The sequence below is a fragment of the Aquarana catesbeiana genome, linkage group LG03, assembly GCF_042186555.1.
Source record: "Aquarana catesbeiana isolate 2022-GZ linkage group LG03, ASM4218655v1, whole genome shotgun sequence".
NCBI classification, from domain to species: Eukaryota; Metazoa; Chordata; class Amphibia; order Anura; family Ranidae; genus Aquarana; species Aquarana catesbeiana.
Window position 1 is genome coordinate 374,503,382 of NC_133326.1, and position 22,864 is coordinate 374,526,245.

Here is a 22,864-nt window from a genome sequence, read left to right on the forward strand (position 1 = left end):
AGAAGAGTGTGGACGGGAGAAGAGAGTGTGGACCGGAGAAGGAGGAGGAGAAGAAGAGTGTGGACGGGAGAAGAGAGTGTGGACCGGAGAAGGAGGAGGAGAAGAAGAGTGTGGAACAGAGAAGAGAGTGGAGAAGGAGGAGGATAAGAGTGTGGACCGGAGAAGGAGGAGGATAAGAGTGTGGACCGGAGAAGGAGGAGGAGAAGAGTGTGGACCGGAGAAGGAGGAGGAGAAGAGTGTGGACCGGAGAAGGAGTGTTGTGTGGAGCGGGGCTGTAGTTGCCTTGAGCAGCCAACAGGTTGCAGCGTTCCCCGCTCTGTAGTGTGTGTGTCGGCTCCCTCCCCATACACACACACACACACACACATAGACACACACTGAGCCCCCTCCGCCGGCCGCCCTCTGTCTCTCCTCCCTGTATGTCCGGGATAGGCGGCTCCCATCCCCGAGGGCGCCTCTGCTGTGTGCACCGCGCACACGGGCCGCTGCCAGCCGACACAGGGGCACCCAGCCAGACGGAGCACGGAGACATGCCCGGAGCTTGAAGGCCGCCAGCTGTAAGTATCCGGGAGAGGGGGTGTGTGGGGAGGACATGGAGCCCAGCGCCTGTTTACTTCCTGCACACAGCCGCCTTGCTCCTGTCACGATAAGTTGTTTATATGTAATGTATGGGGAGGACATGTCGGTAATGAAGGACACTCATGTCACGGTCACACTACTCATTCTCCTCACAGTACAAGTTCGGGGGGCGGCTGGCCCGGCGCCCCCCATTCTAGCCTTCCCCGCCGGTACGTGTGCTGTGCCCAGGAGCTTGCAATCTGCTGGCAGCCCGTGTCGCTGTGTGTGCTGGGCACATGCCAGGGGGCCATGGTGAATCATCCCTCTCCCTTTACACAACTTTTCCTTTAATACAGCCTCTTATGAAAGCCGGGACTACAACTTCCTGCACAGCTCATCCCCCCCATCCCGGGATCGGAGCGGGGGGGCTCATCACCAGAGAGGGGACACCCCCCACATATGACTTTTCTGGGATCTGTCATAGGTCGCCCCTATTAGACGAGGCCGGGCTGTTTATTTCCTCTGTAATGACAGCAGGGATTAATGGGCGGGGCTCCAACTAGTTGGTGACGTCATGTAATATATTCAATATTGCTTTATGTTTTATTAATAGCTCCCATCTTCCCTGGCAGCCCACTTAACCCTTGCCAGGGCACCCCTGTGCCAGATGACAACGTGGGGCTGGTGAGATGGTGGTTGTCATATAGAGTAGTGGGTGTGTCATGCTGATCCTCATCTTCCTTGAACTGTACATTCTCTTCTTTGGCTGCCTATGATTTAATAAACCTACATATGGCCTATAGGAAGGCTGCTGGGACTTCACTCCTAGGATCGTGTGCCGAAATGGTTACACGTGGGAGGACAGAGAGAGAGTGGGGGGAAAAATCCAATATCCTCCATTCAGTGTGATGGCTCAGCTTCCATTCAGAAAACAAGATCTCCCTCTATTATTATTATTATTTAAGGTACTTATATAGATAATGGATCGTGTAACATACACGCTGAAATGGAGGATGAATGCGCTTCACACTCCACTTCCATGGTTAACGCCTCTGCCGTAGATAAGCTTGTCCCAAGAGCTTACAACCCACTTCTTTCCAGAATAGAAACTTCCGTTAACAGTCCTCAAAATCTTTTTTATTTCTCTTTTATTTTATTTTCTTGCCTTGCTTGTTATTCTTTGAGAGGTAAAAACTAAAATCAGGCGTTGTTTTCAATGAGTTGTTTTACGTGCCAGCTAGATTTTTTTTTTCTCTAATAATTTAAATATGTGTCTATGCATATTGTCTCATAATATAAATATGTGTGTCTGTGTATTGTCTATTGTCTAATAATATAAAGATGGGCATGTCCTAGCATTCAAAGCACATTTGTATCTCCATCCAGCTGTCTACACAAGCCAACCCTACAATGGATGCATTTTGTCCAATGTGCACTGAACATATTTTTTTATTTTATAATGCCCACATTACATTATTTGGTGTCTTCCTGCAGTCCATTATTTAAGTTTATAGAAATATAGATAGATATATCTATAGATATATATATATATATATATATATATATATATATATATATATATATATATATATATATATATATATATATATATATATATCTATCTATATCTGGATATAGATATATATATATATATATATAGTCATTTTTTTGTGTGAGAATAAACTTAGCAGAATTATACAGTTACAAATCTATCCACTGTACTTGTATGAGGATGGATATATGCAATATATATATATATATATATATATATATAGTATTTGTATGTGAAAAAAAAAAAATATATATATATATTTATTATTGTTTTTTTTTTTATTATTTGTAAGTTTCTAATATTACTATGTGAAGTGCATGTTATATGAAAAAAAAAAAGAGAAGAAAACCGCATAAGAGATAAAAAGAAAGTATACAGACTAAGAGACAACAATCTAGCAACCGTTTTCAATTTAACAGCACCCCTTATTCCGTATACCCAGGGCTGGCATGACAACTGCTAACACAACTGCAAAGCATAATATGAGAGATGCGGATGGTTGCAATTTGCATTGCAAATCCTGTAATATTCATCCCATGCAATGTATAATTTCCAGGGATTGCAGTCATATGTAGCTGTAGATAAAAGCTCTGTTTGAGTCAGGAGTGTTGAGTCGGAAGAGGAGACTTTATATTATGTATCTCCTTTTAAAAAGAGATGGATATGATACTGTCTGCAGGGTGCCTGTCCAGTGGTGAAATGGTTAACTGTCACTTGAGCACATGATGTGCCTTCCTTGTAGGTGAACCTCACAGCTTGCAACTTAGGAACAGTTTACAAGGGAGCTTCCAAACTTACCTAATACTTTTTCTGGTTACGATAAGCTTGCACGTGATCGGATAAGAATGTTTTAAGAGGTCTCACTAGTTTCGCCTTTCAGGATGAATTCTGCTTTTTTTTTTTTTTTTTTTTTTTTTTTAAGCGCACAGCGAAATCATCTTGTAGTATTCCTGTGTTAAAATAATCCAGAAAGGAAATATCATTGAATGCAGATAATCTCATTAGGTTGACTTATTCATCATGGTACAATGCATTGCCAGCTCTTTGAGGCAGGGACAGTTCAGAGAAGTATGTCAGTCACGCTGTATTTAATGTAATTCCTAGGTGAACCAAGTTCTCTGTAAAAATTTTTGTTCATGTTTTTTTTTTTTTTTTCCTGTCTCCTCTCAGGCATCACTATCCAATGGATCCCAAAGACCTATTGAAGCCGCCCAATGGATCTCAGGCTGTGAAGACTGCACATTACAGTGACAAGAAAGGGAATGTGATCGATTTATTTACAAGCTATAGAGGTGGAGCCTGTGTGAACATTTCTACATCTTGTCCAACCCCACCTGCTTCACTGCCAGACACACGGCAGCAACTACAGCAGCAGGAACTGCCTATAACAGTAGATCCAGCTAATGGTCTGAGTAATGTGCCTCAGCCAGACCTGTCCAAGGCTGTCTCCCTTTCAATGGGACTTTATATGGGGGAATCAGATACAAAAGTAATGGGGAACGAACTCGGTTACCCTCAGCAAGCTCAACTTGGAGTCCCAACTGGAGAAACTGACTTTAGGCTGCTCGAAGAGAGCATTGCCAGTCTTCAGGCAAAGTCTTCTGTCCCAGAGAAGGTGCAGGAGGGCCTTGAAGACAAAGGAGTTAAAAGTGACCTGTCAACCCAGCCAATTGCTTCTGCACAGGGTCAAGGGAGCAGCACTAACAAGTTGTTTTCCAAAGACCAAAGCACCTTTGACCTTTTACAGGATCTGGATCTGCCCCCAGAGTCACCCAGGGATTTAAAGGATAGTCCATGGGCACTGGACCCTTTATTTGAAGATGACGCTGTTGACATGCTATCTCCCTTGACCACTGATGACCCTTTTCTTTTGAGGTCAAATTCAGTCAATGAAGACTGCAAACCTCTCATTCTTCAAGAGGGCACATCTAAAATAGGTGATCATGTAAGGGACTTAGTACTGCAGAGTACTGAAATACAGTTGTCTCAAGTGAAGACTGAAAAGGATGACTTTATAGAGCTGTGTACTCCTGGAGTAGTAAAGCAGGAAAAGTTTAGTCCCGTTTATTGCGGTGGCCATTTTTCTGGATCTAGCCTCTTTGGTAACAAAACATCAGCCATCTCTGTGCATGGTGTCAGCACTTCAGGGGGACAGATGTACCACTATGACTTGAACACTTCCCCACTCTCTCTGCAGTCGGATCAGAAGCCAGTTTTTACCTTGGGCCCACCTCTGCCTTCTATTGCTGAAGCCTGGAATAGGTGCCATGGGTCTGGGAATGAAAGCATTGCTTCACCAGGGAATATAACCTATCAAAGCAGGCCCATATTTTCCAATGGCTATTCAAGGTAAATCATTGTTATTTTTTCTGTTATTATGTTTTGTACATTTTTTTTTAAATTTTTTGCTTGACTGAAAATGTGCTTGGGGTAAAATATTGCTGTAAATGCATTTAATGGCATTTCTACTGAGTACATGATTTGTTAATGTAAAAAGTTGCTGACAGCCTATCCCTGTGTAGTGAATGGTGTAAAATGTTGTCAGGTTTACCAAAGGGTTAATTTTGGCCCATATTTTAATCAGTTATCGCTATTTATGTGTACCATTTTGAAGAGGAAATACTCTAATGGTGTTGTGAATAGATACGATCTTTTGTTCTTGCTGTTTGCTGTACTTGTACTCCTCCCAGCAGGGATGAGGTTAAATTTCCTGAGTGGTGTTTTTACCTGGTAAACTTCCAGTGTAATGTTCTGGTACAAATTGATGTTGTCGCTTGGTTTAATTTCAGAATTGGTTAATATTACACAGGGGAGATTGCATATAAAATGTGCAGCAAGCTGTTTGTTTTCTCCGGCTGCTTCTTTTAGGAGTGCTTTGGCAGAATAAATGTAATACGTTGACTCTGCACTTTACTAACAATCAACTTTTACTATTATATTTATGTGGAAGGTTGGCTCTTTGAAATTCTTGGCCTATTTGCTACCAAACTATTCAGTTACTGTGAATTTATATATTTTTTTGGGGTGGTTTTAAAGCTTTACTGAAGTATTATTTCATAATACACTTAATCACATAAAAAGATCTAGCACCAAAAATTCTCCTTTAACTTCATGAACCAACTCAATAACACAATTTGAGACTATTTGCCATATATATTATATATGTTTTATTGATCACACTGTACCTCAAAAGCAGTAGGCGTTTCTATCAGCCCTTAGAGGAAATTCTAAAAATATCAGCATCTACGCAATATTGGAAGATTCTGTTGCTAAAGTACTTGCATCATTAAGAGAGACATATAGGACTGTTACAACAGAAAGCCCTAAAACATTATAACATTTCCTAACAGCAATCAATGTTTAAAAAAGTCTTCTAAAAGGAAAGCTGTATTAGTTGACATCAATACGTTTTCCTGAAAATGCTTATTTATTATGTTGATCCAGTACCTGAAGTGCTTTCCGAGTTATTGACCAGTACCAAGTATGCAGATCAGGAGGTTTACTCAACTCTGGCCATACATTATACACTTTTCTTGTACAGTTTTTCTTTAGATTTACCAAACCATATAATATGAGGTCAAACCTAAACACTTTAGGCAGGCAATCAGGAAGGCCTTTGCACTACATAGTTGAAGGTGAATCTAAGGGAAATTGAATAAGAAAATTGTATAATGTATGGGCAGGCTAACTTTGTTATCTTCCTGCTTCTTCTCATTAGTGACTCATGGGTTGCAGGAAAGAAATTTGCTTTATTCCCCCATCAACACAGAAAGTGTTGACAGGGTAATCCCTCCAGCCAAGCCATTGTATTCTCCCTCCCGCGTGAACACAGCTGCTAGCAATAATCGCATGTAAAATCTGACATATTGGTTATACCCAAGTTGATTGATCGATCAACTTGGGTACATTCAGCCTGCCTATACATGGTTTGAATTTCAGCCAGTCCCTGCTGAACCAGCTGAGATTTGAGCTGTCTATTGCTGGCCTAAAGCTCAATTTAAAAACATTTTTTTTTTTTAGTCCTTGGATAGAGAGGTGAGAAGTAAAAATCCTATAAGGCTTCATGTACACAGGACGTTGTTTAACCTCTCCTGAATGACTTAACTTGACAGCTAGAAACTGGTGTCTAAAAATGTCCATTTAGCCGCGCTTGAGTCTAGGAGCGATTTGTATAAAAAAAAAAAAAGTTTTTTGTTGTTAAAATGAAAAACGTCTGTAAACGAAATTCTGCTAAACGCGAGTTACCGCATTTAGCAGCCTTTACAAGCTGTTACAGGTATTTGGCATTTCAAATGCCTCTGAACATCCGTCTGAACCCATTTTTTTGTGTTCAAAAAATTGCTTCTAAACTCAACTGCCTAGAAAGGACTATAAGCAACCCTGTGTACATGTACTGATAAGATAACATAGAGGAGAGTTCAGGGGCAGCTGAAAAAAATGCCCAAATGCTCCTAAACATCTGATTACCAGCAGCAGTGTACATGAGGCCTTAGACCCCATTCACACAGGGGCAACACGACTTGCCGGTCGCCTCAGCGAGGCGACCTGCAAACGAATGGCCGGGCGACTTGCAAAACGACTTCTGCATAGAAGTCTATGCAAGTCGCCCCAAGTCGCCCCCGAAGTCGTACAGGAACCTTTTTCTAAGTCGGAGCGACTTGCGTCGCTCCCCTTAGAACGGCTCCATAGTACAGAACGGGAGGCGACTTGTCAGGCGACCTAGCGTCCCTGTGTGAATGGGGTCTTAGAGTTATTGCCCCTGCTAGGAGATCTGTTCTATTTCCCTAGGAGAGCATTGGCATGGGGACTGAAAGTGAAAGGAAATCCAAAATTTTGAGTCCTGTTGAAAAAAATGGCATATATTCACAAAGTACCTTAATACATCCCAATGGACTGGATAGATGGGAATCAGACCTAAGAGGGGTTTTCCCTCAATTTGGTGAGAGTTCCTCTCATTGCATCTACTGGACTGGAAATTAAGAGAAATCTCCCTAATGGTACACAGGTCACAAATCCTAACATGAGGTTTAACAATAGAGTTCATGTTTTTTCTTTGAATGTCTTGCTTCAGGCAGTGTCTCAGAAAGCAGACATCTAGCATTTCCAGAAGGATGCTGGCAATGACAGTCTTCATATTGCGTTTAGGACAGGTTTCCTTTAATTGTACCCAAAGTCAGATATTTCAACTACAAGTAAACATTGCTATTTTCCTTGCATTGCCTCACAAGTTAAATATTCACTGCTAGGATTGTGTTTTATCTGTTTTGCATTATACAGATTTTTATTATATGGTGGGTCTTTTATATATTAATTTTCTGGATGGCGGACCTTGGATATCAAAGTCCCCCCCCTCTACGTGGTCTTTACTGATCTAACACATGGATGTTGTAACCGAAGTACTGGGAAACCAAAACAGACTTTTTGTCTGTGCAAAATGCTTTGTGCAAAGTTTATTTAATGCTGTTTGATGTCAGATGCTTCACCTTTTTGACTTTACTATTTCACTGAATCGAAGAACAATGAAAGTATCATAAAAATTTAGTGTATTGTCAAGTCTGTGTTAAAATAACAAAATGGGTTTTTATTTATTTTCTCCTAAAGGCTTTCCCAGCTGTCACAGAGGACATTAACATAAATCTGTAACCAGACTGCACTTCCTAAAGTGATTGTAAACATATTTTTTTTAAATAACAAACATGTTATACTTACCTGCTCTGTGTAGTGGTTTTGTACAGAGCAGCCCTGATCCTCTTCTTCTGGGGTCCCCCACCTACGGTCCTGGCTCCTCCCCATCTGCCCCCAAAGCAAGCCGCTTGGTTTAGGGCACCCATGCTGGCTCGATCTTGAGCTGACCTGTGTGTGTCAGTGGAGACACTTAGCGTGCCCTCCCCCCGCTCTCTCCTCATTGGCTGTGATTGACAGGAACAAACGGCTCTTGTTGCTGCCTTCATGGCCAGTGAGGAGAGAGAGTGGCTGTTCTCAGGCACAGCACTAGATCGATATCGGGCTCAGCTAAGTATAAGGGGGAGGTGGGGTTGGGGGATTCTGTGCACAGAAGGTTTTTTTACCATAATGCAGAGAAAGCATTAAGGCTGGGTGGATTTTATTTAATTCAAGTCGATTTAAATCCCAATTTAAATAATGATTTAAAAAAGGCTTGATTTAAATCAATTTGATTTAAATCATAATTTTTAAAGAGCAGCTGTCATCTCTGTCCCGCAGCGGCTCCTCCCCTGACCTGCTGTTGACTCATCGACAGTCCCATTCACTTTAATGGGACGGCTGGTGATGTGGCAGTGATACAGCAAGGTGAGTGGATGCCCGCTAACAGGCGCTGCCATGATGGATCTGAAATGACAGGTGCTCTTTAATTGTAAAGAGATTCTTGCTGGTAGGTAGAATCTTTAATATTTGCAAACAAAATGAAGGTTTTTGATTTAGAATAATAAGCTGTCAGGTTAGTAAAACAGCTATATCAGAACCGATTCAATCATACAGTTTGTAGTGGACATAGATTTGCAAAACAATGGGATAAAGGAATATTCCTGAACTTTGTTTTATCTCATGGTTGCTGTGAAATTGTGTGAATGCATCAGTGCAGTGCATGTTATCTCAGCTTGCAGAGCTTGGATTTATTGGATGAGTTTACCAAAAATATAAATATTGCAGAATATACAGCCTCATGCTTTTAAGCTCCATTTCATGCTAAATAAACTAAATTATCAATGTATCTTAAATAGGAAAACTATCTTTAGATAGATTTTTACTCCAAAAGCATTTTACTAAGGGCTCTTTCAGACGGGGCGGATCAGTGATGATCCGCCCCATGAACACCCGATTGCTCAGCAGGGATCGCTCCGCCGATCCCCGCTGAGCAGAAAGATGACAGGTCCATCCGCACACTGTGCAGCGACGGACCTGTCAGAGCGCCGCTCTCCCCTATGGGGGATCAGATGATGACGGACCGTAGAGTCCGTCGTCACCCGATCCGATAACGGATGGAAAAGTGGGGTTTTCCTCCATTACTCTTTTCGGATCGGAGCGGGTCAGATGTCAGTGGACATGTCACCACTGACATCTGATGCTCCATAGGAATACATGTATGTCCGTTTTTCATCCGAAAACGGAAGGATGAAAAACGGACATACAGATCGTCAGTGTGAAAGAGCCCTGAATTTTTTTTTTTTTTTTTTTTTTTTTACAAAAATCAAAATAATCCCATTTAAATTTAAAAAATCCGATTTTTATTTATTTATTATTTTAAATCATTGATTTTTATCCACCCTGCATTAAGGTAAACACGTCTCCCTTTACAACCACTTTCAAAGTTCTACTCATCGTTAATAGTAGCTATATCCAGGTGTCTACTCTTTTATTCCTCTGTTTGTAGACACCACCCCTACCAAAAGGTACAGTTACTAGGCTAAATACTTTACATCAAAAATAAGGCCCTAAATCAATTGCAGTTTCATCAATAGAAATTACCGGTATGTAGTATAATAATACAATAATGCTATACTAATTTACTATTATTACTTGTCTCATTTCCTTTTCTTCAAATTAAAAAGGTGCAGGCCTTTAAAGTGATTGTAAAGGCATTAGGTTTTTTGTCTTAATGCATTCTATGCATTAAAGTGGTTCTTAACCCAGTTCCATAACTCTATAATAGCCCCTCTGTGTTCTAATAACAAATCCTGTCTGTGTGTTTTATTAAAAAAAAAAAAAAGCCTCCTTTACCCTGTTTCACAACGTGTTTTCCCGTGATCATGTCACCGGTCGTGTCTCCTCTCTGCCGGGCTAACAGATGCAGTGGGCGGGGCCAAGATTCCCCCGCTGATGTCAGCCAAGACGCGAGGAGGAGAGAGAGCTGGCCGTCACGTGATTGTGGGGAACTGCTGTGATATACAGTAAAGGAGGCATTTTTTTAACCACTTCCAGGCCGCCGCACACTGAAATATGTCCTAACTTTGAAGAAGGATATCTTTGTTATGGCAGCAGCTAGTTGGCATAACCCCGGTATCCTCTTCTTTTGCGGGCGGTCCGGTTTCCGATAATAGTGGTCTCTGCAGCGGATTCACCGCAAGATCACATTTATTGGCGGCGGGAGAGGGGCCCCGCTCTCCTGCCGCTCTCCAGTGCCCTCCGCTGCTCTCCGGAGCCATCAGTAGCGGTGGAGGTGATCGGATCCTTCTCCTTCCTGGGTATGGAGACGAGTGAGGGGAAGATGGCCCCCACCCGTCTCAATACCATTGCAGGGCGGAAGCGAAGTCAAAATGTCATTTCCGCCCATAGCTCTTAAAGGGACATTTTTTTTTTAAATTATTATTGCATTTTAGTGTAAATATGAGATCTGAGGTCTTTTTGACCCCAGATCTCATATTTAAGAGGTTCTGTCGTGCTTTTTTTTCTATTACAAGGGAAGGGAAGTGACACTTAAAAAAAAAAAAAAAAAAAAGTGTAAAAATAAAAGGTAAAATAAATAAAAAAAAAAAAAAATCTTTAACGCGCCCCGTCCCGCCGATCTTGCATGTAGAAGCGTCGCATACGTGAGTAGCGCCCGAATGTGAAAACGGTGTTCAAACCACACATGTGAGGTATCGCCGTGATCGGTCGAATGAGAGCAATGACTCTAGTCCTCCTCTGTAACTCAAAACATGCAACCTGTAGAATTTTTTTTAAACGTCGCCTATGGAGATTTTTAAGGGTAAAAGTTTGTCACCATTCTACGACTGGGTGCAATTTTGAAGCGTGACATGTTGGGTATCAATTTACTCGGCGTAACATTATCCTTCACAATATATAAAAAATTGGGCTAACTTTACTGTTGTCTCATTTTTTAATTCAAAAAAGTGTATTTTTTTCCAAAAAAGTGCGCTTGTAAGACCACTGCGCAAATACGGTGTGAGAGAAAGTATTGCAACAACCGCCATTTTATTCTCTAGGATGTTAGAAAAAAAAGTATAATGTTTGGGGGTTCTAAGTAATTTTCTAGCAAAAAAAAAACAAAAAACAGTTTTTAACTTGTAAACAACAAATCTCAGAAAGAGGCCCAGTCCTTAAGTGGTTAATAAAGCACACAGACAGGAGCACTTGTTACTAGAACACAGAGAGGCTTGTATAACGTTTTAAAAGTTATGAGAGCAGCAGGAGCGGAGGGGGCCTTTTTTCCCCACGAATAGTGCTTTCTTTTGGTGGTATTTGATCATCTCTGCGGTTTTTACTTTTTGCATTTATGAACAAAAAAAGAGCGACAATTTTGAAAAAAAAACTATTTTTTACTTTTTGCTATAATAAATATCCCCAACATTTAAAAAAAAACTAATTTCTTCATCAGTTTAGGCCAATATATATTCTTCTACATATTTTTGGTAAAAAAAATTGCAATAAGCGTATATTGATTGGTTTGTGCAAAAGTTATAGCGTCTGCAAACAAAATTTATTTTTTACTAGTAATGGCGGTGATCTGCGATTTTTAGTGGTACTGCAACAGACAGATTGGAGACTTTTGACACTTTTTTGGGACCATTGGCATTTATACAGTGATCAGTGTTTTAAAAATGCACTGATGACTGTGTAAGGCCCCTTTCACACGGGACGGATCCGTGTTGATCCGCCCCGTGTTTATCCGCTGCTCAGCGGGGATCGCTCCGTTTTCCCCAGCTAAGCAGGCAGATGACAGGGCGGGACCCGCACACTGTGCAGGGACCGCCCTGTCAGATCTCCGCTCTCCCCTATGGGGGATCGGAGGAACACGGACCGCCTGTCCGTGTTCATCCGATCCGCTCTGCAGACGGATAGAAAAATAGGATTTTCTTCCGTCCGCAGAATCGGACGAGAGCGGAGCCGGACAACATCGGGTGTTAGCGGATGTACATCCGCTGACACCCGCTATCCCATAGGGATGCATGTATGTCCGTATTTCATCCGAAAACAGATGGATGAAATACGGACATACTGTCCGCATGTGTGAAAGGGGCCTAAATGTCACTTGCAGAGAAGGGGTTAACAATAGGGGGCTATCAAGGGGTTAATTGTGTGTTCCCTCAGTGTGTTATAATTGTATGGGGATAGGATTGACTAGGAGAGGAGGCTCCTCTCCTCTGACAGCACAGGGATTTGTGTGTTCACACAAATCCCCATGCTGGCGCTCGTGCACGCGATTGTGCGTGGCCAGTGGTGATTGTGCCTGCCGGCCGCGCGCATTGGGTCCCCTGCAGTGCAGCGATTGCGCGCACCCTCTGGTGGGCGAAAAAAGGTAGGACATACCCGTACGGGATTTCGCCCAGGAGAGCCATTGTGCCACAGTATATCTGCGTGACACGGTCGGCAAGTGGTTATAGGACAGGATCCTTTTTTTTAAAAACGCTTTTAGATAAAAAAAAACAGCCCCCCCCCCCCCCAATTCTTACCTGGGCCAATCTCTATCCAGTGATCTTGAGGGAGAGACTTGGCTGCCCGGGATGCTCCACCTCATTGGCTCCCACTGTTGTCAATCAAAGTGAGAGGTGAGAGGGGGCGGGCCTAGGCGGGGGGTCCGTGTCTCAATGGACATATGGAGCTGCGGCTCAGGTGCCCCATCGCAAGCTGCTTGCTGTGGGGGCACTCGTCAAGGGGGAGGGGCCAGGAGAGCCAAAGAGGAATCAGAGAGCAGGAGGATCAGGGCAGGTAAGTATACCATGTTTGTTATTTTTAGGCAAAAAAAGATGGGTAACTTACCACTACTAATGTTTATATCAGGTGTAATATCGGGGACCATTAACTCTCGTGGCAGATGCGTTTGTCAGTGATTCAAGCCAGTCAGGAACTATATTTAAGGGCATGGTAGCCCATTTTTATTAAAAAGTCCGTAACATAAAAGGTTCTCACGCAGGGGTTCGTCTCCAGCAAAAAAACACAATAGGAAATGCTAGCCCACCTGGCTCTCTTTAGCAGTACCTCTGCTCTTTATCCTGGTCACACAGACCACAGGATTCCTCAATGTGGATGGCTTCACTTTAGCGCCCACAGCTCTGCTTTGGCCTTAGTCCTCAGGCCGATCCACTGCCTCTCCCAGTTACACGTTCTGGCTGCCTCCTGCAGCCCCTCTGACTCCTGAAGACCTGTCTCTCTGGGTGTGGAGCAGTCTCCAACTGGGAGCCATGAGGTCTTCCCATACCCTCATTATAAGTGCTGTGCTCACCTGAGCACACATCCTGCTGGTAATCTACAAAGTCTGGACACAGGGTTGGAGATCCCGTCCCACCCAAGACACTATGGAATCTCCAAACTACAGAGCCCCATGAGGAACTAGCAAAACCTGGAGAAAACTGCCAGAGCAGTTTTCTCCGTTTCAAATTTACACTCTGTAGCTCTGCACTCAGCCAATATGCAGACTCTGTGTCCACTTTATCCCATTTTCATAGTGACAGGGACTCTCACTATTACACAGGACTTGGTATTCTCTTCTGTTAGGGGTGTGGAATTATAAGGGCTTGCAAACACAGTCTCTATGCAAATCGACACAGGCTCAATGCAAGGGCATGTAGAAAACAATTGTTTTTTATGTGTCCTATTTATATCATGTCTGTATTGAGGTGGGTTACGTTGTGGCAACTCACTGTATTGCATGTCACTTCATCACTATGGTGCATAGACTTGAACAAAGTGACCATTTTGTGGCACTTCAGTAAAGAGTAAGCAGTGTCTTTGCATTGTAACAACACAAAGCCCAACCCCTGATATCCGTGGCGGTCCGCCTAGGCAATGATTATGTGTGATGATCGCTGCTGGACATCAGTTATAGCTATATTCTCAGAATAGACCACCATCATGGATTGATTGGCTGACTAGCCATTCACACACCTTTTTTTCAGTGGGGCCTGTTCACATCTATGCAACGACTTCTGTTTGACTTGAGAAAAGATGCAGGCGCTCTTGGTGCAGCAGTGTGTTTTTGGCCTCATAGACTTCAAAGTGAGTGCATGAAAATGCATAGGGGAAAAAGCATGAAAATGCAGATGCACAGGTGTGAACCTAGCCTTAAAGCCCAAAGTCCAGGAAGATAAAAAAAAATATCCCTTGCAGTGAGGCTGTGCCCGCTCTGCAAGGGGTTAATAGCTTGTTTTGTCTAGGGGAGAGGAGAAACCATTTTAATTACCTGATCTTCCACTCCCCCACGATCTGGAGGTGGACCCTCCTGCGTAGGAGGTGCAGAAGCTGTGGCGACCAGTCTACGTGCGGGGCTCATTTTATTGTTGCCCTAGACCAAAAACTAGCAGTTAACCCCTGCAGTATGGGCACTGCCCCACTGCAAGGGTTAATTTTTAATTTACCTGAAGTTGGGCTTTAATAAAATGGAATGTGTACCGTAATGTTTCCTATGTTTATGTTTACCACTAACAGGTCACGTCAGTTTGCTGCACAGAATAACAGTTGAACTAATTAATGTAAAACTGTTACTAATGAGTACATTTGCGTCTCCTATTTCTTACTGGAAAATATGATTGCTCGGTATCTCTAAGGAATGCAGTTGGTGAAACTGCTGGAAGCCATATATATGGCGTGCAGGTTGAAATCCTGCAGATCGCAATATCTGACTTGACAGTACAAAGCACCACAAAGGGGTGCTTTTCAGTTTATGACTGAAGATGATTGTCTTTACCCTAAAATGAAGCCATCACAAGAGAAATACAGCTAAAAGTGACAATATTCCAAAAATGCTAGTATCTCAGTTCTCTCTCAGCTTTGCAATACTTTTATGCACTGACCTGAAATAAGTATGCAGTATGTGAAGAACTGATTTGCATACTTTTTCTGGGTTGTGTCTTTAATTCTGAAAGCTAGAAGGGGGGTCAGCATAGCAGTCAGGCAATTAGCGTTTTAAGGAGGCGACAAATCACGCCTTCCATATATCTCTCAGGACAGTTTTCTTTTAAAGTTACGCTGACAACTGCAAAAAATAAAAAATAAAAAAAAAGGAGATCCCAGTCAAAGAAGCCTGTTAATACTTTCCTCTTCTGCTGCCCATTGCTCTGAGACTCTTGATGATGACTCTTTCTGCATTCAACACCCTTCCTGGTGTGTCACATGTCTGGTCCCTCACTGCATGCTGAGATTCTATCAGACAACCACCGACATCATTACTGTGTTCTATAGTGACGTAGGGGCCACAGCACGCATTGAAGGACTTCTGTATCAGAGACGGATGCTGAAGATTATATGGATGGGCATAGCTCTTCAGGAGAGCAAATATCCAAAGAACAGGTGCCGGCATAGGAGAGTATTAAAAGTCTAGAAAGTGAAAATGCTGCGCTAAACCCAAAATTTAAAACAAAAGCAGCTAGCACACAATTAAACCAAGTCCAATGAGAGATAATAACAGAAAAGTGCAGCGCTAAAATATTAAACATGTAATATAAGACATATAAAGTGAACACCTTTGCAGATGTAAAAAGATATAAACATCAAATAATGAAATGTCCTGTGTGAAATATGGGACAGCAAAATGAAAAAAGTCCATATGAAGAGTATTATCTCTTCAAGTAGGAAGATGCAAATGTAAAAAATGTGAGCATCAAATAATATCCTGTGTTAAATATGGAACAGCAAAATGAAAAAAAGTGTTCTTATGAAGAGTGTTGGAGGGATATCTCTTCAAGTTAGAAGATGCCGATGGACATCAAAAGATGTATAGATATTCAATAAGGAATGAGAGGGTACCCTTACCGGATCCGTAGGACGCACATACCATATGGCAGTAGGTCAAAAAGGCATAGGGAGGATCTCTCGTAGTATCCAGACCAGATGGTGTCTTGTAGGTCGTAAGCCCCAATAGATGATGGTCGACACGAGCAGGAGTGGAACGACTATCCCTCGAATTCCCAGTTTCCAAGGAGGGATGATCCGAGAGTGGTAGTTCAGCATGAAAAAGAAAAAAGGGGGCTCCACATGGTGTAGATCAAACAAATGGGATTTTATTGAGGTAAATCACCATACAAGGATAAAAGTGATCACTTGAAGATAAAAATGGCAATGTGGGAAGCTAAAAATGCTAGCCCTACGCGTTTCGACTGAATAGTCTTCAACAGGGGCAATAATACTTGAAGTATTAAAAGTCTGACTATCTTTTTAAAATCTTTTTGAGGCAACAAGTAATGTTACAGTACACAACCAAAAATTACCTCCACTTTTCTTATCACTAACAAGGCAGTGCTTCTTTATGAATGTGTTGCAAGATACATTTATGTGTGGGTCAGGAATAGGTACATAATCACGTGCGTTCCTGACCCCCACAGAAATGCGCTTCTCTTTTGCTGATTCCTACACACTATTCCCAACGCACACGCTCCTGTAGAAATGGCTGTGTATGTAAGTGGGTGCTGCAGCGACCAACTGCTGGAACCGTAGATAGTCAGAGCAAGAGAATGTTACCAGCAAAGCAAGGATCTTCAGAATGGGTCAAATTTTATTGAGTGATCACATTGTTACAGCAGAAGCAACACTTCGGAGCCTCTCAGGACCCCTTAAGGCAGTGGTCATCAACCCTGTCCTCAGGGCCCACTCAGGCTTGGTTCACACAGGGGCAGAACGACTTGCAGGCCAACTCTGTGAGGCGACCTGCACACGACTTCAGCGGCGACTTGCAAAACGACTTCTGTACAGAAGTCGATGCAAGTCGCCTGAAGTCGCCCCAAAAGTATTACAGGAACCTATTTATAAGTCAGAGCAACTTGAGTCCATAGTACAGAACAGGACACGACTTGTCAGGCAGCTAAGTCGCCTGACAAGTCGCCCCTGTGTAAACCGAGTGTAACAGGCCAGGTTTTATATATTACCTTGGGGAGATGCAGACTAAAATACTGCAATCACTGAGCAGCAAATGATATCACCTGTGATGTATTTCAGTTATCTTGCAAACCTGGCCTGTTAGTGGGCCCTGAGGACAGGGTTGATGACCACTTGTCTTAAGGCATCGGTCATGTGACCACATGCCTGATGAAGGCGTCCTGTGATGATCTGAAACGTTGCTTCTGCTGTAACAATGTGATCGCTGAATAAGGTTTTGGATCCATTCTGGAGGTTTATGTGGGTTGATTTACTAAAACTGGAGAGTGCAAAATCTGGTGCAGCTGTGCATGGTAACCAATCAGCTTCTAACTTCAGCTTGTTCAATTAAGCTTTGACAAAAAACCTGGAAGCTGATTGGCTACATGAACAGCTGTATCAGATTTTGCACTCTCCAATTGTAGTAAATCAACCCCAAGGTGTGCTGGTGACGCTCTCTTGCTCTTTAGGAGATGCATGGGAGTGTTTTTTTAAAGGGCAAAGGACTTCTTTCTACATGTTTCTTGTGAGTACATCGGCCCAGTCAGATTAATGGGCTGCTGTACCTGAGACATGCACACGCACATTTGTGAACCTAGTTGCTTTGAATGTACCGTATAGCTGCTGGTGGGTGCTGGAAGCATACAGTGCTGAAGCATCGATCCGGGTGCACTGAATATATTTTTTTTTGTTTGTTATTTTTTATTAGTACCTAATTGAAATATCATTGGAGACATTTCATTAAAGTGGTTGTTAACCCGCTGTCACATTTTAATACTATCCGTTTTGTTTCCTAATACTGTGCCCCCCTTTCTCTGTTTTATTTTAAAAAATCCTCTTTTACTGTATTTCATGGCGGCTCCCGGCTGTCATGTCACCGGCTGTGTCTTCTCTCTGCCCGTCTTGCAGAAGCAGGGTTTCCTCGCTGACGTCAGCAGGAGGAGAGGAGAGAGGAGTCACGGCCGGTCACGTGACCTAAGGGAGCCGTCATGTGATACAGTAAAGGAGGATTTGTTTTATAAAACACAGCAGGGCACAAAATGGATAGTATTAAAATACAATGTATATTCCTACAGCAGGAGGGGGATGGGGAAGCACTGCATGCAGAGAGGGGAGGGGGGGACAGAGGAAACAGACACAAGAGAGCAGGCTGCAGGTGACGGAGGTACGCAAACAGACCACAATGTCAGGGGCTCAGCAGCCATGATTATTGTGGTTTGTTTGCAGAGGGGAGGAAAGAAACTGGCAGAATCAGCCAGGTTTTTTTAGGTGTTACAGGGGTCCAAATTACAGAGCACAAGCACTGTACTGTATAAAATGCTTTAAAGGAGCAGGATCCATTTTTTTTTTTTTTTTGGGGTTAACAAACGCTTTAAGTTCTAGTCACTCAGCAGTTTTTGAATGAGGTGGTTTCTGCCACAGCACACTATGCTGAAAAAAAAAAGGATGATAGTTCTAATAAAGTACTTTTTTCAGCGCACACCAGCTCAATACATTGGGGCAAACTGGCACCATAGTAAATAAGACAAATTTGACTTGTTTTTTTGCGTTGGGCCTGCGCTAGTTAACGGTGATGGTGTTAGTGGGCCCAAAAAAGTGTTGCATGTAAGAACTACTTAAATTTGTCACAGACATGGGTACAAATGATGAAAATGCTGTAGGGTTTTCTTGCATTTAGTGCAAGGCTTCCAACCACATACACACTGCCAGAAATAGTGTTGATTTAGTAAAACTGGAGAGTGCAGAATCCGGTGCAACTCTGCATAGAAACCAATCAGTAAAGTCAAAACATAACTAACTCTAAACCTACTCTCAGCCACATTCTAAGCCTAATCTATCTAGCCCTGTACAGCAAAAATAGCTATACTTACCTATTCTGCAGCCGTTCCGGTCTGGTCTCCAGCGGCGGATGCTGTATGCAGGAGAGAACTGACAATGGCTGTGAAATGCCTGGAAAATGACGTCACCCATAGACTTACTATGGGGCTTCCATTGTCAGGTACCTCTCCTGCACACTCGTACACACTGAAGCTGCTGCTGACAGCTGATGCTGGGACCAGACTGGAGTGGATTTTTGCTTTACAGGGTTAGATAGATTAGGCTTAGAATGTGGCTGAGAGTAGGTTTAGATTAGTTATGTTTGGACTTTACTTCCACTTTAATTGAACAAGCTGAAGTTAGAAACTGATTGGCTTCTAGTGTCGTAAATGCCTTATTGAATCGCCCTCATTGTCTTTTTTTTCTTTTTTTTTTAGCTTACACTATTCGCCATGAATTAAAAAAAAAAATCCTGTACTGTGCTGCATGGACTACAGTGACATTTATAAACAGAGTTTGCTTGTATGTATTAATGTCCTAATTTGCACATAGGAGTGAAAACTGTAATGCCCTGTACACACGGTCGGATTTTCCGATGGAAAAAGTGCGATCGGATTGTGTTGTCGGAAATTCCAATCGTGTGTGGGGTCCATCGGACTTTTTCCGTCAGAATTTCCGACACACAAAGTTTGAGAGCAGGATATAAAATTTTCTGACAACAAAATCCGTTCGTTTAAGTTCCGATCGTGTGTACACAAATCCGACGCACAAAGTGCCACGCATGCTCAGAATAAATTAAGAGACGAAAGCTATTGGCTACTGTGTTTTACGTCACCGTGTTCAGAACGATCGGATTTTCTGACAACTTTGTGCGACCGTGTGTATGCAAGACAAGTTTGGCCCAAAATCCATCGGAAACAATGGGCAATGGAACAGGGCATAAGGCTGCATTCAGACCTGAGCGTTTTTACCGCGATTTTGTTTAGGTCACCAATATAAAAGGTAGAAACACGCCCGTAATCTGCCCCAAAGAAGCTCATGTTCTTTTTTGAGCTTTGGGTGTTTTTCGGGCATTTTGCTTCAGGTGACAGAACGCTCAATGTGAACAGGTGCCATTAAAATGAATGGGATTTTGCTTGTTGGGCGTTTTTAGGGCATTTTTTCTGGCTTTTTATGAGCTGAAAACACTCAGGTGTGAATGCAGCCTAAATGTTTTTGTAGCAGAAGGCAGATTGTAGCACTGTATCACAGTGTATATAAGTGTATTGTATTTCTTCTTCTGGTTGGGTGAATTGCAGCTGGCCGTGTACTTCGGACCCAAACACTAAAATCGCCTAGTGCCCGCAGCGTGTACACAACACGTGTAATGCTTCAGATAGCTATTTGTTTCTCTTGGCTGTTGTGAGAATTTTAAAGGAGTGGCAGTAAGCATTCATTTGCTTACTACAGCGTTCCCATCACCTAAGGAAGTATGGGTCTGGTGACAATCTGATTTCAGATATATTTTCCGCTAAATATAGAGATGATGCTATGGGAACAGTTATAGTTATGTTTTTGGGCCTCGACGTAATGGCATGATTGTGAACTGAAAGCTAATAGTATATTTTATTGATCTCTAAGCAGGAAGATTTCCATTTGTTTAGGGCTCTAAGACTACCGATTATAATTGGCTCCTACAATTCCTTTTAAAAAATGCATCAGTAGGGCAATTCACATACGACAGTCCTTTTGTCACCACCTATCAGAACACACAACCATTTTGGAACTACAACTGTTCTGTCTAGTATACATGATGAGAAAATCAGACTAAAATTACCGCTTTCTAATCAATCATCCGATAATCTGATCATTAGTACACAGGTTTGAGAGCCGAGCTCTAGAGTTCATGCCAAATGCCAAGACCGCGCATGCTCGGAAACGAAATAATACATTACATTGCATCACTTCTGAAATTGTACTCTGTCGTATGAGAATTTTCGTATCTTTAGTAACCTATGGGTTTTCGATATGAGACTAGCATGCGAAAAAAACCCCGAAACAGTCATTCATTCGATATTCTCATCGTGTGTACGAAGCTTTAGCTAGTGGCATGTTGAGGGTTAGGCTGAGGGGGACAAAAGGTGGGATTAGCACATGCTGTCTTTTTTATTGCTAGAGAGTTGCTCACAAGCAGGATGGCTGGGATTGTTTCTCACCTTCAAAACTAAAGGGGATGTTTTACCGACAGCACTTAGTGTGCAATAGAAATTAGTATAAAAAGTGCCCACCCAACACCATAAGGTTGGTATTCTAATATTTTATATAAATTAATATAATTTCTCAGAACGCAATGCCTATACAAATAATGCCATTCATTGTATGTATTCTGGAAAATTCCAGTATGAATGATGTTTTCATTATGACCCCCTTCACACTGGGGCCGCGGCTGCGTTCATAGTACAGTGCTTGCGCCGCTTTTCGGCCCCTAGTGGGGCACTTTTAACCCCATAAAAGGGGGTTTTGCAGCACTTTTAAGGCTCTTTGAAAGCGCTGCCCATTCATTCCAATGGGCAGGGGCATTTTGGGAACGCTAGTGTATTTTTAATTTTCGTTATCGTTTTCGGCAGCAAAAAACCCGTTCGGTGCACTCCTAACCAAAACCAATAGATCTTGGTGTGGAAATAATAGAAGTGGTTGCACGAAGATGGTAAAAGTAGAAGATGGAGTTCATTACATTTTAGGACATCGCATCCTTCCTGTTTGAGAGCTAAGCAAATATTGATAGGAAATTGGATTTTGCTTTGCCTTGTACAGTGGTTAATAATTATCAGATCGACTCTGAAATGGTCTAATTTTTGCAATAGATGGCCTGTGCATAGATTCCTGCATTCAGTAACAATCTGAGTATGTTGAAGGAGATTTCTGACAAAAAGACAGATAGTTTTGTGATCAGAAACCACTTGTCCCAATCGATTAATCATCTGTACTATTCTTTTAGATTTACTAATGTATTGGTTTATGATTATATGGTTGTCGGTTTCCAATTATGAGCTACCAAAAAGGTGGCTTGTTTGGACCCAAATGCATGTTATTCAATTTTTGCTTCAGTATTTAGGCTTATAAAGGGTTAAAACTAAATTCCAGGAATTCAGCTCCTTTGTTAAAAGTAAAGGCATGCTATAGGTTAAGTCCAGGGAGCTGCTTGACATTTCCTGGGCTTAATTTATTTTCTTATTTTACATCTGACAGTTTTATTGGAGTCCCAGAGGACAGCTATTGCTGTATTTCAGGAAACCTCTTAAAGCGGAGTTCCACACAAAAATGGAACTTCCGCTTTTCGGAACCCTCCCCCCCTCCGGTGTCACATTTGGCACCTTTCAGGGGGGAGGGGGGTGCAGATACCTGTCTAAGACAGGTATTTGCACCCACTTCTGGCATAGACTCCCATGGGAGTCTATGCCTCTTCCTGTCAGTCTGCGCTGTCTCCTGGGAAACACACAGCTCCCAGGAGATAGCGGGGACCAGTTACGATGCGCAGCGCGACTCGCGCATGCGCAGTAGGGAACCGGGAAGTGAAGCCGCAACGCTTCACTTCCTGATTCCCTCACCTAGGATGGCGGCGGCAGCTGCCGAGAACCGAGCGGGTTCTCAGCATCGCCTGCTGACATCGCTGGACCCTGGGACAGGTAAGTGGCCATGTATTAAAAGTCAGCAGCTGCAGTATTTGTAGCTGCTGGCTTTTAATATTTTTTTTTTTTTTTGACGGTTTAGGTGGACCCCCGCTTTAAAGCTTCAGGTCTAAGCATCTTCAACATTAGAGTTGGTGCAGCTGCTGTGCCTCCTGCCCCATCCTCCTCCTGCCCAATCGCAGAGGCCTTTGTATTCTGTGAACTCATTGACAAAATACAAAGGCTTCTCTGAATGGGCAGCAGCAAAGGGGATGGGTTGCATAGCTGCTCTGTGTGCCTCTCTCTTCTCTCACAGTCCCAGCCGTTAGTGTATGCTCTGCCAGAGCAATAGCTATGTCAGGCATAAATAATAGAGCTAAGTTCAGGAGATGTCATGCGCCTCCTTGGACTTAACTCATAGTGGGCCTTCACTTTTTACAGAGTGAATGAATTCCTGGAATTCGGCTTTAACTGATAATGTGATGCA

The 22,864-nt window shown here is 42.6% G+C and overlaps 1 protein-coding gene across 1 annotated transcript in view; it reads left to right on the forward strand.

The window, feature by feature from the left end:
• The first annotated feature begins 233 nt into the window (after nt 1-233).
• The window catches only part of NR3C1 (nuclear receptor subfamily 3 group C member 1), a 274,894-nt gene continuing 252,263 nt past the window's right edge, over nt 234-22,864 (forward strand). The window contains exons 1-2 of the mRNA XM_073620637.1: nt 234-557; nt 3,281-4,459. Of these exons, the coding sequence (XP_073476738.1) occupies nt 3,294-4,459 (1,166 nt within the window). The 5' untranslated portion in view covers nt 234-557; nt 3,281-3,293. The remainder of the gene's footprint in view (nt 558-3,280; nt 4,460-22,864) is intronic.